Here is a 17,431-nt window from a genome sequence, read left to right on the forward strand (position 1 = left end):
TTCTCTTGATGAGCTTCAAGAGTTAGTCACCGGGAATGGTTTTCAATTCACAAGTGTGCCCTGTCAAGTTTAAAAAGTGGGATTTCTTGCCTTATAAATGGGGTTGGGACCATCAGTTGTGTTGTGCAGAAGTCTGATGGATACACAGCTGATAGTCCTACTGAATAGACTGTTAGAATTTGTATTATGGCAATAAAAAGCAGCTAAGTAAAGAAAAACGAGTGGCCATCATTACTTTAAGAAATGAAGGTCAGTCAGTCTGAAAAATTGGGAAAACTTTGAAAGTGTCCCCAAGTGCAGTGGCAAAAGCCATCAAGCGCTACAAAGAAACTTGCTCACATGAGGAACGCCCCAGGAAAGGAAGACCAAGAGTCACCTCTGCTTCTGAGGATACATTTATCCAAGTCACCAGCCTCAGAAATCGCAGGTTAACAGTAGCTCAGATTAGAGACCAGGTCAATGCCACACAGAGTTCTGGCAGCAGATACATCTCTACAACAACTGTTAAGAGGAGAGTTTGTGCAGCAGGCCTTCATGGTAAAATAGCTGCTAGGAAACCACTGCTAAGGACAGGCAACAAGCAGAAGAGACTTGTTTGGGCTAAAGAACACAAGGAATGGACATTAGACCAGTGAAAATCTGTGTTTTGGTCTGATGAGTCCAAATTTGAGATCTTTGGATCCAACCACCGTCTCTTTGTGCGACGCAGAAAAGGTGAACGGATGGACTCTACATGCCTGGTTCCCACCGTGAAGCATGGAAGAGGAGGTGTGATGGTTTGGGGGTGCTTTGCTGGTGACACTATTGGGAATTTTTTCAAAATTGAAGGCATACTGAACCAGCATGGCTACCACAGCATCTTGCAGCGGCATGCTATTCCATCCAGTTTACGTTTAGTTGGACCATCATTTATTTTTCAACAGGACAATGACCCAAAACACACCTCCAGGATGTGTAAGGGCTATTTGAACAAGAAGGAGAATGATAGGGTGCTATGCCAGATGACCTGGCCTCCAAAGTCACCAGACCTGAGCCCAATCGAGACGGTTTGGGGTGAGCTGGACCGCAGAGTGAAGGCAAAAGGGCCAGCAAGTGCTAAGCATCTCTGGGAACTCCTTCAAGATTGTTGGAACACCATTCACGGTGACTACCTCTTGAAGCTCATCAAGAGAATGCCAAGAGTGTGCATGGCAGTAGTCAAAGCAAAAGGTGGCTACTTTGAAGAACCTAGAATATTAGGCATAATTTCAGTTGTTTCACACTTTTTTGTTAAGTATATAATTCGACATGTGTTAATTCATAGTTTTGATACCTTCAGTGTGAATGTACAATTTTCATAGTCATCAAAATACAGAAAAATCTTTAAATGAGAAGGTGTGTCCAAACTTTTGGTCTGTACTGTACATACAGTGCATACAACATACAGTACATATAGTACATACAGTGCATACAACAGAGTATATACTCACCAATCACTTTCATCCTAAAGCCATAGATCTCTTGTAAAAAAATATTAAAATAATAAACCAACAATATACTCCCTGATCCGCAGAAATCCAATTAATACGAGTGTCCCACGATGATCCCCCTTGGAGAGCTACCGCATCAGCTGATGCGGCCGCTCTCCAGGGGCTCAGGGATACAATGAAGAAAGGTATTCTTCCGCACTGTATCCCTCCGTCTCTGTGAGTATAATTCGCACTCTCACTTGTGGCACTGCTGTGTGGGAAATTTCCCACTCAGCATTGCCATAAAGAGAGAGCAATGAACTCAGGTAACCTGTTCAGGATACACTGCAGGAGCCATTGTCTCCTGTCAGAGTGTCACTGAAGGTCTATGGAGCTGTCACATCTCCTGCTGTGACAGCTCTATAGGGGAGATAGCCGTGGGACACTCGCTATTAATTGTACTGCGTCGGACAGGGATTATACGGTTGGTTTATTATTTTTTATTTTTTGCAGGCGATCGAGGGCGTTGCAGGAATTAGGCGTTGTTGTAAGTATGGTGAAATTAAGAATATTAAAATACTTTTTTCTGGCTGTGTCTTTTTTTTTAACTCTTTCACTGCAATAGGATTAATAATGGATAGGCATCTTATAGATAATAATAATGGATAGGTGTCTCCATTATTAGCCGGGTTTAATGTCACCTTACAATACAAAGGTGACATTAACCCCTTATTACACCATATCCCACCACTACACAGGAGTGAGAGGAGAGGGGCTAAGTGCCAGAATTGGCACATCTTAGAGATGGACCATTTCTGGGGTGGCTGCAGGCTGGTATTTGTAGCCAGGGGGGGAGACAAATATCCATGGCCCCTCTCTAAGCTATGAATATCAGCCCGCAGCTGTCTGCGCAGCCTTTCTGGCTATAAAATATGGGTATTACCCCCTTCCCAGGCTACAAATATTGGCCCCCGGACGTCGGCTTTCCCCCTCTGGCTCCCACGCCATTTTTTCCCAGTTTTTTTTAAATAATTAAACATTTTGTTCATTAATAAACATCAGCTTTGCTATTATATATCTATGGATATATCTATAGATATATCTATCTATACATATACCTATCTATAGCTATTTCTATCTATAGATATATCTATCTATCTATCTATCTATAGATATATCTATCTATCCATATATCTATCTAACTATCCATATATCTACATCTATCCATAGATATATCTATCTTATTCCTTCTATCTATCTATCTATCTATCTATCTATCTATCTACTATCTATCTATCTCATTCCTTCTATCTTTCTATCTATCTATCTATCTATCTATCTATCTATCTATCTCATTCCTTCTATCTATCTATGATAGATAGAAGGAATGGGATAGACAGTAGGAATGAGATACATAGATAGATCTAAGATAGATACTGTAGAAGGAATGAGATAGATAGATAATAGATAGATAGAAGGAATGAGATAGATAATAGATAGATAAAAGATAGACCTCTACATAGATCGATAAATATTATCCATATATCTATCTATCTGTGTGTAATGGAGTGCGGGTTGGACAAATATAAAAGAAGAGGTTGGACAAGAAATGACATCACAAATCTTTTTTTTTTGTTCAATAATAGATCTTTATTTAGCTTTCAAAAATGCATACAAAAGTGCATCAAATCCGTACAAAAAACCTATCAAAAACGCCCCTGCGTTTTCTGCCAAGAGATGCGGATTCAGTGCGGAAAAATCTGCAGGCAAATCCACAAAGTGTGCACATAGCCTCAAATTCCCTGCCAAAGCCACGCGGCACCGCTCATTGGCTGAGCCGCCCCTGGCTGCGCGGCTTTGGCGGGGAATTCAAATCCAACACGGCACCGCTCACTGGCTCAGCCAGCGAGTCGGGGGATTTGAATCCCATGCCGCTCATTGGCTGCGTGGCTTTGGCGGGGGATTTGAGGTTATGTGCACACGTTGCGGATTTGCCAAATCCCCCGCCAAAGCCGTGCTGCACCGCTCATTGGCTGAGCCACCCGCTGGCTGAGCCAATGAGCGGTGCGGGATTCAAATCCCCCACCGGCTGAGCCAATGAGCGGTGCCAGGCGGGATTGAATCCCCACCAAAGCCACGCGGCCAAGGGTGGCTCAGCCAATGAGCAGCGCGGGATTCAAATCCCCCACCGGCTGAGCCAATGAGCAGTGTTGATTTGAATCCTCCGCCAAAGCCTCGCAGCACCGCTCATTGGCTGAGCCACACGCCAGCTGAGCCAATGAGCGGTGTCGTGAGGGATTTGAATCCTGCGCCGCTCATTGGCTCAGCCGCCAGCATCAGGCCTATTTCTAGTAATACATAAAGGGGGAAATGTGGTTGTCATATTACATAAGAAAGGTAGTCATTTTATAAGGACAAAATAATGTGGAGGCCATATATCATAAGAGAGACAATATGGGGGTCAGTTTTTGTGCTAGAAAAGATATTTAAGCACGGTTACAAATAATTTCAACCTCAGAAAAAACATTTTGTTGGTGCATCAGGTAATTGACAGCCTGCTAGATTTTTGTAAATGCACCTTAACCCCTTCCCGACATGAACCGTACTAGTACTGCTCTGAGAAAACTGCTTTCCTGCAAACAGCAGTACTAGAAGAAAATACACACTGAACAAAGCAATCGTATATACTGCAATATAGAAGGTAAATGTGGCATCACAGGTAAGTTTATAACTATCTTATAGGAATAAATGGCAGACCATTCAAATGTGAAACATGTCAATAAGGAGGAAAAACCAAGCAGAAAGGTTACAGAAAATAGTAGGACAATGGTTGAGAAATATAAAATGTAATTGTTATTTTAATTGAGACAAAAGATAAAAAATGGGCAAAAAGTGGCACTAACAACACACAGAAAGTGCCTGAAAACACAGATGTGACCACATATACTATTAGTGTTTACATCAGAAATATATGACCCTGAGGCTACAGGGTCTAGGAGAGGGAAAAAGACAAGAAACAGGGCGCAGATCTAAGTGCAGATTATTTAGTTCAACTCAAATTTTCAAAGGCTCACCTTTGGTGTGGCTTGTATCATAGCGTATCGACCTTTGTGGTCTGAATGAGATGCCTTGTCTCCCTGATATGCAGTTATAGTCTGGATACAACGGATCTCTCAGCCCGGAGACCGTGGAGTGAAGTTCAGAAAAAAAAAAGGTTCATCCAGTCTGTTCAGCGCTCCCAGGTAGCAGGCACCAGAGGTATTACAAATCTTCAGTAATGTATTTAAAATAAAAACAATAACGTTTTGGCTATATGCTTATTAAAAATTAGTTTTTACATGGCACAAGCAAGTGAAGCGATAGATCAGGTAGTAAAGTATCAAGTATATGAATAATAAATAGGTGTGTGGCGCCCCAGGGTCCTTGTCATCACAGTGGTATTGCTTTCCTCTAGGGGAGATTGATGCTACGTTTGGAGGCAAGGAAGGATAACTGCATCCAGGTACCACAAACATGCAACACATTCACACTCCAGGCCACCAGGGGGAGCTTTTGATCCTATTTACTAGGTGACTCCCCATATATATATAACTTGTAGTCTGTAGGGAGAGTTAGTTAGTTCCAGTCATCCGTCTGAGGAGGACAGAGGGTCAACGGAGCTGTGCATGCCCCCAGAGCTGCAGCTCCCAGAAAGAGACATTTTGAAAGCAGAATTGATTGCAGTGAGCGTGAAGGAAAGCAAAGCACAGGAGAGGATACCAGAAGGGGACCAGCCCCAAGCAGGCTGCCTCCTTCTGAGGCGCAGATAACCAGTAGCTAGAACACCGAGGTAGTAAGGACCTGTACGCCTTACTTCAGAGACCGGCAGGACAACTAATTGCACGCTACCTGTCCGCACCCACTCCCAGGAGGCACGGTGGCACCCCTCAGAGGCTGGGGCATGCTAGAGTCCCTATAAACTGCCTCAAGCCACCAGCCATACGGGTTTTGTCCTGTCCGACTACGGGGGACAGAGAGAGAGACACAACATCTGTGAGGACCTTATTTGAAGCTTATGCTGTAAGGGACTACACCACTACAGCGCAAGGGAAGGCTATTGATTTCCACCTGGATAAGGGGACTCTGGACTTGCCTCCGAATCGGCCAGACTCTGCCTGCCCTGTGATCTGGTGCCCTGGACTGTGGCTGCTGAAACCAACAGTAAACAAGGTAAAGAGACTGCAATCTTGTGTCCTCATTCCTCTCTGCACCTCTCACCATTCCACTATATACACACCGGGAAGCCCTGGGGATATACTTCACCTGTGGGAAGGTATACCATCTAGCTGCCATAACATCACCCCAGTGGACCTCTTAAAGCAGCGTCAGTCCCCACTGACCGAATACCAAAAGTGGCGTCACGAACATAAACTTTATCCCTTTAAAGACCTTTCCCCCTTTTACATGGGCGCTCAAGGGCCACGGACTGGGTCGCCACCGTGACATCTCCCTGTGAACAGCAGGACCCGGTACCAAGTACCCCCTTGCCCTGATGGGGTGCTCCAGGTGTATCTGGATCGCCCCCACGTCAGGGCAATGGGGTACTCGGTACCGGGTCCTTCTGTTCGGGGAATATCACGGTGGCCTGACCCGGTCCGTGGCCCTTTGAGGGGCATCCAATAAAAGGCAAGAGTGTTTATAAGAATAATGTTCGTGACGCCACCTGTGGTATTCGGTCAGGGTGACCGACGCTGCTTAGGGGTCCGCTGGGGTGATGTTATAGCAGCCAGATGGTGTACCTTCCCACAGGTGAAGTGTTTCCCCAGGGCTTCCCAGAGGTGTAGACGGTGGATGATGTAAGGTGCAGTGAATAACGAGGACTCCAGGTTGCAGTCTCTTTACCTTTACTAAAGGCTTCAGCATCCACAGCCCAGGGTACGGACCACAGGGTAGGCAGAGTCCGGCCGGTCTGAAAGCAGATCCAGAGTCCCCTTATCCAGGTGGAATTCAATAGCCTTCCTCTAGCACCTGTGTGTTGTAGTACCTCCCTGCTGAGCTTCTCGGTAAGGTCCTCACAACTATTGGAGATGTTAAATCTCTTTCTCTCTGTCCCCCTGATGGATAGGATAGGACAAAACCGTATGACTGGTGGCCTGAGGTCTCTTTTTATAGAGACCCTAGAGACGCCTCGGCCCCCACAAGTTGCCACTGTGCCTCTTGGGTATATGGTCGGGCAGCCAACATGGAATTAACTGTCCTGCCAGTCTCTGAAGTAAAGCATAGAGAGCATCCTTACTCCCTCGGTGTTCGGGCTACCGGGATCTTTGCGCCTCAGAAGGAGGCAGCCTTTTACAGGGCAGAACTCCTTCTGGTTTTCCTCTCCTTTTGCTATGACTTCGTTTCTCACTCACTGCAACACAATTCCCTTTAATGTCTCTTTCTTTGTATGCTGCCGCACGTGGGGCGGGCGCAGCTCCGTGTACCCTCGTCCTCCGCAGACCGCAGTCTGGCTGGAACCCACTCCAACCAGCTTCTGCCAAACTCTGTCGGGTTCTGACTAACTTTCTGTCCTGACCACCAGTTTTACCTATATGTGAGGAGTGCCCTAATAGATAGAAGCTTAGCTCCCCCTGGAGGACTGGAGTGTGAAGTGTGTTATGTGGCTGTGATACCTGGACAGAAGATCTCCTTCATTGCCTTCAGACGTAACATCACTCCCCCTGGTGGAAGAATACCATTACTGCAACGACCAGGACTCTGGGCCGCTGCATATCAGACATCCACAAATAGGTTTATCAAAGGAATATGATACAAATGAGGTTATGATAAGAGCCAAAGAGCTGCATTGGGACAAAAATGGGATATGGCACAGAAAAAAATTATGTATCAAAGTATGTGGAAGTGATGCATATACAACTATAAATCCACAATGGGTGTAAAGGGTTGTATACAATCATACCAGAATGCACAGTGCCAATGTGTGGAAAAGCCAAGTAATACAAAGTGAAGACACACTGTCCCAAGAGTATGTAGAAAGTAGGGCAGGAGAATAAAGAGTGATAGGCGCAAATGTAAACAAATAATGAGTAAATAGGCGGAGTGGTTTACCTGTGTGGTCACGTGGGTGCATGCAGGAACGCACCCCGAAGCACGTTTTGGATCAAATCCTTCGTCAGGGAATGGTGTCCATAGAATACCAGGAGATTTAAAAAGGGGGCTGCGGCAGGCACTCGTGACATCTGGGTCCTCCTGACCTCGCATGCTGCAACCACCTTTCGGGTCTCCTTTCATTAGCCTCCTGCTCGCTGTTATTAACGGCAGCAGGTGTCGGATGATGGGAGCAGTTATCCATCAGCTGACAACAGTGACCAGAGGTAAATTTTATACCTACAATCACAGCTGAGCGCTCCCGCTGTCTTTTGACAGTGTGGGATCTGCGGCTCTCTGACCAGCGGGGATTATTTCACTGCTGATCAGAAGCGGTTTTTGCTGAGCTGTCATGCACATGACAGCTCGACAAACACCCGGTGTTCGAGCAGCCGAACCCGAACAGTAATATGGACTTCCTGGACACCGTGTTTGGTGTCCGTGCCTGAACAGTAGGTGTTTGGTACTGACACTGAACTTTGCTGTTCGAGTTCGCCCATCTCTAGTCTTTAACAAAAAAAATTGAAGGAAACCACTGATTTCCAATACGCGTATGATAAGTTCGGTCCGTACGGTGCCTCGTACCTGCAGCAGTCACGTGAGCTACACATGACCACTGACGTCACGCAGGTCCTGCAATCCCCAGTCATCATCCTACCACAGGACTCGACCGCAGCACCTGAACATCCATGCCTGCCCGGTTGAGCTGCACTGAGCACCTGTCACCGGCCAAGACAACACTCCTCTCCTTGTCTCATCTACTCTACAGCAATACCTACAAACGGCATCTCCTCACAGCTTCCGCACTGGTATGCAGCCTCAAATCCGGCGAAAGATAATTATTACATATATACATATTGTATGGCTCTCACAGAATTATATTTTAAAATATGTGGCGTTCATGGCTCTCTCAGCCAATAAAGTTCCCGACCCCGGAAATAGGACCTGTGATTTGGAAGTGTCCGTCTTTTTATGATTGCATAAAAGTGCCTTCGGCAGAATTTTTGCTTTCTTGGCCTTTTTTCAGAGAATATGAATGATAACAACAAAAGTTTTTCTCCACTCATGGTTAGTGGGTGGATGAAGCCATTTATTGTCAAATTAGGGTGTTTTCTATTTTTAAATAATGACAACCCAAAACATCCAAATGACCCTGATCAACCACTAACCATGAGTGGAGAAAAAGTTTTTTCTCTGAAAAAAGGCCAAGAAAGCAAAAATTCTGCCAGGGTATGTAAACTTTTTAGCACAACTGTATGTTCCTGAACTTGGCTCGATGAGCTGGTGCTGCTGCTAGAAAAGTAGAGGAGATTGGGAAAAGAAAAAAAAATGGAAGGGAAGGATGTGGGATAGGTGAGAGTTGGAGGAATAAAAATGGGGATTGGAGGGGTGAGAAAATATCATAAGGGTGGGAGTACAGTAAGAAGTGAAAGGAGCTGGTGAGATTTGAAGAAGTAGGTTGATGTCTCAGTCGAAAGCATATGGCTGTTGTTTCTTCTAAAGCCTTATAAAGCAATGCAATGCATAATGCAAAGCCAAATAAACCATGGAGTATTCAATACCTCTTTCTTTCAGATTTTTCTTCATGGCAGTAAGGCTAGCTCTTTTTTTTTGCAGTTACACAGAAATGTCTGAGAAGATGGAGATAGGAATGTTGTTGTCGGTCAGTGTGCTCAATAGTCTAGCAGCATGTAGGGCTGCATCTCAATCTTTATAGTTAACAATCTGGCTAGAAAGAAAATGGGATGATGGTTTTCCAGGTAAAGTGTGTCCTTTTAATTAGAAAAGTGGCCAAAAAAGATAGTCTCTGAAGGACTTTAACCATTGCTTTGTAAATGCTTCTGGATGTTGACTTTCTGAACATTAGGGAAGACAAGTAAAATGCAGTTTATTGCATCTTAAGTTGGTTTTTCAAGTCATCTTTTTGTTGCTGTGTATCGACTTTTCTTGAGGTACCTATTTGCAATCAGATGTAGTTGATCATCCACAGGAGACACGGACTCTGAGTTCACCAATCCTGGTCTCTAAGCATGTATAGATGAGGCTCACATCCATCTAGACCTACACAATTTTCCAGGTAAGGGATTTTTTTGGGAGCATCTAAAGCAGCGAACAATTGTGTGAGACCTATCGGTTCAGCTTCTAGATCACCAGCACTGCCTATGGCAGGCGAGGGATGTTCTGATTTTTTAGAACTAGAGAGTTTGGAGGAGTGCAGAGTACCAGTACTTTCCCATAGTTCTTCGCAGGCATATTCCTTGAGCTTTTCCAGTGTTGACTGGCTCTTGGAGTGACTTGTAGCAGAGATAAGTGGAATTCAATCAGTAGGACATTATAGGAGAAGCATTGAGATGTTAAGAGGCCCATCTGAGAGGAGGGAGAGCAGGGTAATGAACGCTGTGGCTACCAGATTAGACTACATAGATGAGAAGGGACTGGATAGCAAATAATCACAATCCTAGCCAGTGATATAAGACAGCAATCTACCCCTGAGTGTTAAGGTCCTATGGGAATGAGGGGTATGAGTCCGTATATTGTTTCAGCAGGTAGTTAGCTGTGCCCACCAGTTATGAATGAAGGGCGAGCAGCTGGAAAACTAGCAGATACTGTAAATACATGACACTCCCAGGGGTCGGCATTTACTTTCATAAATTAATGCATATTTTATAGACTTAAATTTACCACAAAAGTGTCATGAAATAAGTCTCTGGAATCGGAAGAAGCATTTCATATCCCATATCTTAAGTTGAATGTAGCTGGTCAGATATGACATCGGTGAGATGTGACATCATTTGAAGTGTGACATCTTTTAAGTGTAGCATCAGAAATATACCAGAAATAGTCCAGAAATCGGCCAGGCGGTAAGACTAATCACTGTCTTCTAAGTCTACTAGCCTTTCTTTTCTTCTCCAGCTCTTTAACCATGCTCATATTTACCCCCACCATTCTTGCTCCATTAATCCTCACTCTGCTTCGCTAACCGCAAACTCCTCATCAGAAACTAAAAATCTGTGCCATTGACCCCCACCCCAATGCTTCCTCTCTCTGGGGCACTTTGGAATGCCCGCTCTGTCTGCAACAAGCTCCATGTGATCCACAATCTGTTTTCTTCCCGCAACCTTTCCTTCCTGGCCCTCAATGAGACCTGGCTGATGCCCGATGACACGGCCTCCCCTGCTGCACTGAGTTATGGTGGCCTCCAATTTACCCACACTCCTGGCTCTGGCAACAGACATGGCGGAGGAGTGGGTTTCCATCTTTCTAAAAACTGCTCCTTCAACCCTATCCAACCCCCACCCTCCCTTATCATACCTGCTTTCGAGGGTCACTCTGTCCGTATCTGCTCTCCCTCTAATCTCCAAATGGTTGTCATATACTGACCACCGGGCTCAGCCACTGCCTTCATTGACCAATTCTCCACCTGGGTTCTTCACTTTCTCTCTGCTGACATCCCCACCATCATAATAGGTGACTTTAGTATCCCTACTGACACCCGCCAGCCAGCAGCCTCCAAGCCACTGGCCCTTACTTTATCCTTAGGACCTACTCAGTGGTCCTCCACAGCCAACCAGACAGATGGACATACACTAGACCTCATCTTCACTCGCCTCTGTTCCATATCTAATCTCACAACCTCTCCCTTCCCTCTATCTGACCACCATCTACTCACCTTCTCATCCTTGTCCTCCTTACCCACACCTCATGTCCAGTCATTAGCACATCCTCGCAGAAACCTCGCACACCTAGACATTCACGGACTCTCAGACTCTCTTCTACCCCTGTACTCCAAATCTTCACTCCTTGACACACACAGCACCACTGCTTTCTATAACTTCACCCTCACATCAGCCATAGACTCAGCACCCCTCTCATGCATGGCAAAGTGTGACAAATCAATAGGTAACCATGGCATAACAATCTCACTAAAAAACTTCGACAAGCATCCAGGGTCACGGAGCAGCGTTGGAGGAAAACACGCCTGCCAGACGACTTCACTGCTTTCAAACAAGCTACACTTGCCTTCAAATTAGCCTTCACCTGTGCTAAAGAGATCTATTTCACAAACCATGTATCTTCATTATCCTACAACCCAAAACAACTGTTCAGCACATTTAACTATCTCCTCCGCCCACCACTGGAACCTCCAACTCCCCTCATCTGTGCCGAGGACTTTGCCACCTACTTAAAAAACAAGATTGACCAAACAAGGCAAACCTTTACTGTTCCACCACCCCAACCACTCCATATACCAGACCTCTGACCTTCCCTAATAACCTCTCTCTCCAACATCACTGAAGGAGAGCTTACTCATCTCCTTTCCAAATCACACCTCACCATCTGTGCACTTGACCCCATCTCTTCCCACCATAGTAACATAGTAACATAGTAACATACTGTAGTTAGTAAGGCCGAAAATCCTTCCTGAGCACCGGTGCCCAAAACTGGACACAGTACTCCATGTGCGGTCTAACTAGGAATTTGTACAGAGGCAGTATAATGCTCTCATCATGTGTATCCAGACCTCTTTTAATGCACCCCATGATCCTGTTTGCCTTGGCAGCTGCTGCCTGGCACTGGCTGCTCCAGGTAAGTTTATCATTAACTAGGATCCCCAAGTCCTTCTCCCTGTCAGATTTACCCAGTGGTTTCCCATTCAGTGTGTAATGGTGATATTGATTCCTTCTTCCCATGTGTATAACCTTACATTTATCATTGTTAAACCTCATCTGCCACCTTTCAGCCCAAGTTTCCAACTTATCCAGATCCATCTGTAGCAGAATACTATCTTCTCTTGTATTAACTGCTTTACATAGTTTTGTATCATCTGCAAATATCGATATTTTACTGTGTAAACCTTCTACCAGATCATTAATGAATATGTTGAAGAGAACAGGTCCCAATACTGACCCCTGCGGTACCCCACTGGTCACAGCGACCCAGTTAGAGACTATACCATTTATAACCACCCTCTGCTTTCTACCACTAAGCCAGTTACTAACCCATTTACACACATTTTTCCCCAGACCAAGCATTCTCATTTTGTGTACCAAACTCTTGTGCGGCACGGTATCAAACGCTTTGGAAAAATCGAGATATACCACGTCCAATGACTCACCGTGGTCCAGCCTATAGCTTACCTCTTCATAAAAACTGATTAGATTGGTTTGACAGGAGCGATTTCTCATAAACCCATGCTGATATGGAGTTAAACAGTTATTCTCATTGAGATAATCCAGAATAACATCCCTCAGAAACCCTTCAAATATTTTACCAACAATAGAGGTTAGACTTAGAGCGTGAAGTGTAATGTGTTCTGGTGATACCTGGTCAGGAGAACTCCATTAGTGCCATCAGACGTACCATCACTCCCCTTGGTGGCAGTGCGTCATACTGCAATGACCAGGTCTCTGGGGCGCTGCACAAACTCACCATCTTTCCCCCATCTCGTGTATCCTCCCTACCTGATCTGTCTATTATGGTAAATGGCATCACGCTCTCCCGCACCTGAAATCCACTGCCTCGGGGTAACTCTCGACTCTGCACTGTCCTTCAAACTGCACGTCCAAACTCTTGCCATCTCCTGTCGCCTCCAACTCAAAAATATTGCCAGAATCCGTCCCTTCCTCAGCTCACAATCTACTAAAACTCTTCTGCATGCCCTCATAATCTCCTGCCTCGATTACTGCAACACACTCCTCTGTGGCCTCCCTGCTAACTCTCTTGCACCACTTCAGTCTGTCCTCAACTCTGCTGCCCTGCTAATCCACCTTTCTCCTCGCTACTCCCATGTTTCTCCCCTCTGCAAATCCCTCCACTGGCTCCCAATTCCCCAACGAACCCAGTTCAAACTACTAACACTGATCTACAAAGCCATCCACAACATGTCCCCTCCCTATATCTGTGAACTAATCTCCCAATATCTTCCCTCACGTAATCTTCGATCCTCCCAAGACCTCCTACCTTCTCTCCTCTACATTTATTCGTTCCTCACACAACCGCCTCCAAGATTTCTCCCGAATATCCCCCATCCTCTGAAATTCCATGCCTCAACACGTCCGATTATCCACCACCATTGGATCCTTCAGATGATACCTGAAAACTCATCTCTTCAGGAAAGCCTACAGCCTGCAATAACCATTCTGCCGACTCACCACCCGAGCTGCCGCCTCACCACCACCAGAGCTGCCCCCTCACCACCACCAGAGCTGCCACCTCGCCACCACCAGAGTTTGCGCCTCACCACCACTAGAGCTGCCGCCTCACCACAACCAGAGCTGCCACCTCACTACCACCAGAGCTGCCGCCTCACCACCACTAGAGCTGCCGCACCCCGACCTTCTGTCTCTTCCCTATTGTCCCGTAGAATGTAAGTCCGCAAGGACAGGGTCCTCTCCCCTCTGTACCAGTCTGTCATTGTAAATTTGTTTACTGTAAACGATATCTATAACTCTGCATATAACCCCTTTATCATGTACAGCACCATGGAATTAATGGTGCTATATAAATAAATAATAATAATATCTTAATCGTTTTATGTATTAATCTTTATTATATTTCTACATGGATATTTTGTGTTCTACCTGTGTTAAAACTCTTAATAAATAGAAGTTTAAAAGAAAAAAAGGAAGCAGCATTTCAGAGTCCCAGTACAGGTTGGTCTCATTGTGTCTCCTTATTTTCAATTAGCCACTTCAGTTTTTACAGGTTATGGTCTTTTGCCACCCACTGTGGATTGATATTTGGCTAGTAGTTATTCTTTGTATGGGAGCATTGATTAACTTATATTTGTATAACTTCAAATATGCTTTGTAGGTCTGCTGACCATGTATAAATGAATGCACTATGCACTTTATATAATTTGATACACAATTTTCTTATTTCTATGCTCCTTTTCATATATACTATTTGACTCTGAAAAAAACAGTTATAGACTTGTGCACCAACGTTACTGGACCTGGCACTATGGTGTTGCCGCCTTTTGAAATTTAAATGGTATTTTTTGCCTTTTTATATCTTGTATTCTATGTAATAAACTTGAACATATAATTTTCAATACTGCTCGATTATCCATTTGTTATCTGGTTATTTATTACCACATAAGTGACATGTCAGATTTTTCAATGAAGCTTGGATTTCTTTTCTAATTTTCATCCGTGTGACGTCCTTGTGTGATTCGTTTTCATACATCTACATGAATAAACGCTCATGATCACATACAGATTTCTAGGTTCATAAATGAAATCTATCTGTAAAAAGTGAGTGACACTCGGAGGTTCCATGTGTTGTCCCATTTTTTTTAACTCCCCCGTAGACTAGCACGGGCGCCTCACTGAGGCTTTGAAGAAAGTAGTGCATGTAGTGACTCCTCTCACAGTTGGGCAAGAAGCATTGTTCAGGTGAACAGCCATATTGGATAACATGAGTCAGTGTGCTGTACAAGTTATACGCTCGTACTTTGGCCACGGTCACACGTTCAGTATTTGGTGAGTTTTTTACCTCAGTATTTGTAAGCCAAAACTAGGAGCGAACAATCAGAGGAAAAGTATAATAGAAACACGTCACCACTTCTGCATTTATCACCCACTCCTGGTTTTGGCTTACAGATACTGAGGTAAAATTCTGACCAAATACTGAACGTGTGAACGTGGCCTTACACAGACATCACTCATATGGACACATGTGTCCTGAGCTCTGGTACAGCACCGCACCATGCTTCTTCTGCACACAACAGGGTCACATCCATTCAGTCCTCCCACTGACAAACATTATAAGATGCAACTAGCTGACTCCTCCCACCCATGTGACTGATCACGTGGCCATGACATCATGCAAGGTCCTCTCTCTTCCTGCACATGCAGCAGTGCAGACCTGCGGAGGTTATTTATTATTTGCAGTCTCTTAAGTACAAGGTAATGTTCCCATTATCTTCCAGTTGGCATAGCACTACAGGTCACAGCATGTCCTAATACTGAAAATCATTTCTGCAGCATATGCATAGATGTCCACATGTGCTGCTCTGTCACAGACATCACACTGACCCATGTTGTTCTATAGGCTGTGATATTTCAGTCCCACTGCCTGTCAGAAAGAAATCGCAGCAAGCTCTCCTTTCCCCCGAGCCTGGGATGAGACTCGCACATTCAAGTCTAAGGCTATGTGCGCACGCTGCGGATCCGCATTGGATTGGCCGCTCAGATCCGCAGCAGTTTTTCCTGAGTTTACAGTACCATGTAAACCTATGGAAAACAAAATCCGCAGTGCCCATGCTGCGGAAAAAAACGCGTAGAAACGTAGCATTGTTTATATCGCAGCATGTCAGTTCTTTGCGCAGATTCCGCAGCGGTTTACACCTGCTCCATAATAGGAATCCGCACAAAAACCACGGAAATTCCGCAGGAAATCTGCAGTGCGGATTTACCAAAATCAGTCCGGAAAAATCTGCAGAGTAATCCGCAGCGTGTGCATATGGCCTATGGATGCCAGAATATGACCGGATCGCACACAGACCCTCTTTCTGGCATCCGATTTGTACTGATGTGTTTCTATTATAAACCCAGGACACTGATCATGGGCATGTTTAGTGTGGATGTATGAAAACGGATCACGCATGGACGTAAGAAGTGGACAGGCTGAGGAAAATTAGAAAAAAAAACGTCTTGAGTTTTCTGGATGAAACCCGTTCGCTTAACTGCAGGGACCCTTACACTAACATGTCACCTGCCAGGCCGGGGCCACACGAGCGATGATTCTTATGCTACAGAATCGGGCCCATTATACTCATGACACTCGGGCTCAGACTGTCCCAGTGTCATCTGTGTGTGATCCAGGTCTCTCACTTGCAAGAATCGTATCACAGGTGTGGAGAAGACGGAGAATGTAATATCTCCATCTTCTCCAACGTCTGAGTCCGCAGATGTTGTACTGCACTAACACTGGTTAGATCCCCTATTCAAAGGATAGGGAATACCTTGTTGATTCCTACAGGTCCAACTGATGGGACCCCCAGCATTCTTGAGATCAAGGCTCTGGAACCAAGATATATACAGCCCAGTCTTGAATGCACATGCCTACTTTTGCTCCACACATTGTCTATGCGACTGCTGAGTACAGAGCTCAGCTATTTCCATCAGTCCCATAGACAATGAATGGAGTTAAGGTTGAGTATGTGCATCTTTGCTATATTCGGTATGGGGCTACAGAACCTCAGTCTCAGTCAGAACCCGTAGAATGTAAGTCCGCAAGGACAGGGTCCTCTCCCCTCTGCACCAGTCTGTCACTGTAAACTTGTTTACTGTAATCGATATCTATAACCCTGTATGTAACCCCTTTCTCATGTACAGCACCATGGAATTAATGGTGCTATATAAATAAATAATAATAATAATAGTCTCTGGATCCCAAAGCTCAGACATCGTGCAATCAGCAAATTATTGCCTATTTTATTTCTATATCACCAACATGTTCGCAGCACTTTACATTCCCTTTAAATGGGTTTTACATTCCCAGAATTTAAAGTTATTGCCTATCTATCTGACAACTGAATAGCTTACTGATCGCTGGGGGTCCAGCTTCTGGGAACCCAAGACAGATAGAGTGCATGGCCTCACTGAAACTAACATGCTCGACTTCACTCCATTTATTGTCTATGGCACTGCAACAGAAAGATGAATACAGCGCTATTTCCAGCAGACCCATAGACAAAGAATAGAGCGCAGGTGGAGAAGGCGCATCTCTTATATTCAAGAGCCAGTACTATCATTTACACTTCTATAGGTCAGACCCCCAGCCATCAATAACTTGTCCTCTGGACATACAGTTGTGCTCAAAAGTTTACATACCCCGGCAGAATTTTTGCT

General features: G+C 44.9%; 1 protein-coding gene across 3 annotated transcripts in view; it reads left to right on the forward strand.

Moving 5' to 3' along the window:
* Positions 1 to 15,366: 15,366 nt before the first annotated feature.
* Positions 15,367 to 17,431, forward strand: part of STARD5 (StAR related lipid transfer domain containing 5) — a 172,367-nt gene continuing 170,302 nt past the window's right edge. Inside the window, exon 1 of one of the 3 annotated variants that reach the window (XM_069766109.1) lies at positions 15,367 to 15,484. In XM_069766109.1, the coding sequence (XP_069622210.1) occupies positions 15,402 to 15,484 (83 nt within the window). In that variant the 5' untranslated portion in view covers positions 15,367 to 15,401. The remainder of the gene's footprint in view (positions 15,485 to 17,431) is intronic. The other 2 variants (XM_069766110.1, XM_069766111.1) reach the window with 2 other exon arrangements.

The sequence above is a fragment of the Ranitomeya imitator genome, chromosome 4 (assembly GCF_032444005.1).
Source record: "Ranitomeya imitator isolate aRanImi1 chromosome 4, aRanImi1.pri, whole genome shotgun sequence".
In the NCBI taxonomy this organism is placed as follows: Eukaryota; Metazoa; Chordata; class Amphibia; order Anura; family Dendrobatidae; genus Ranitomeya; species Ranitomeya imitator.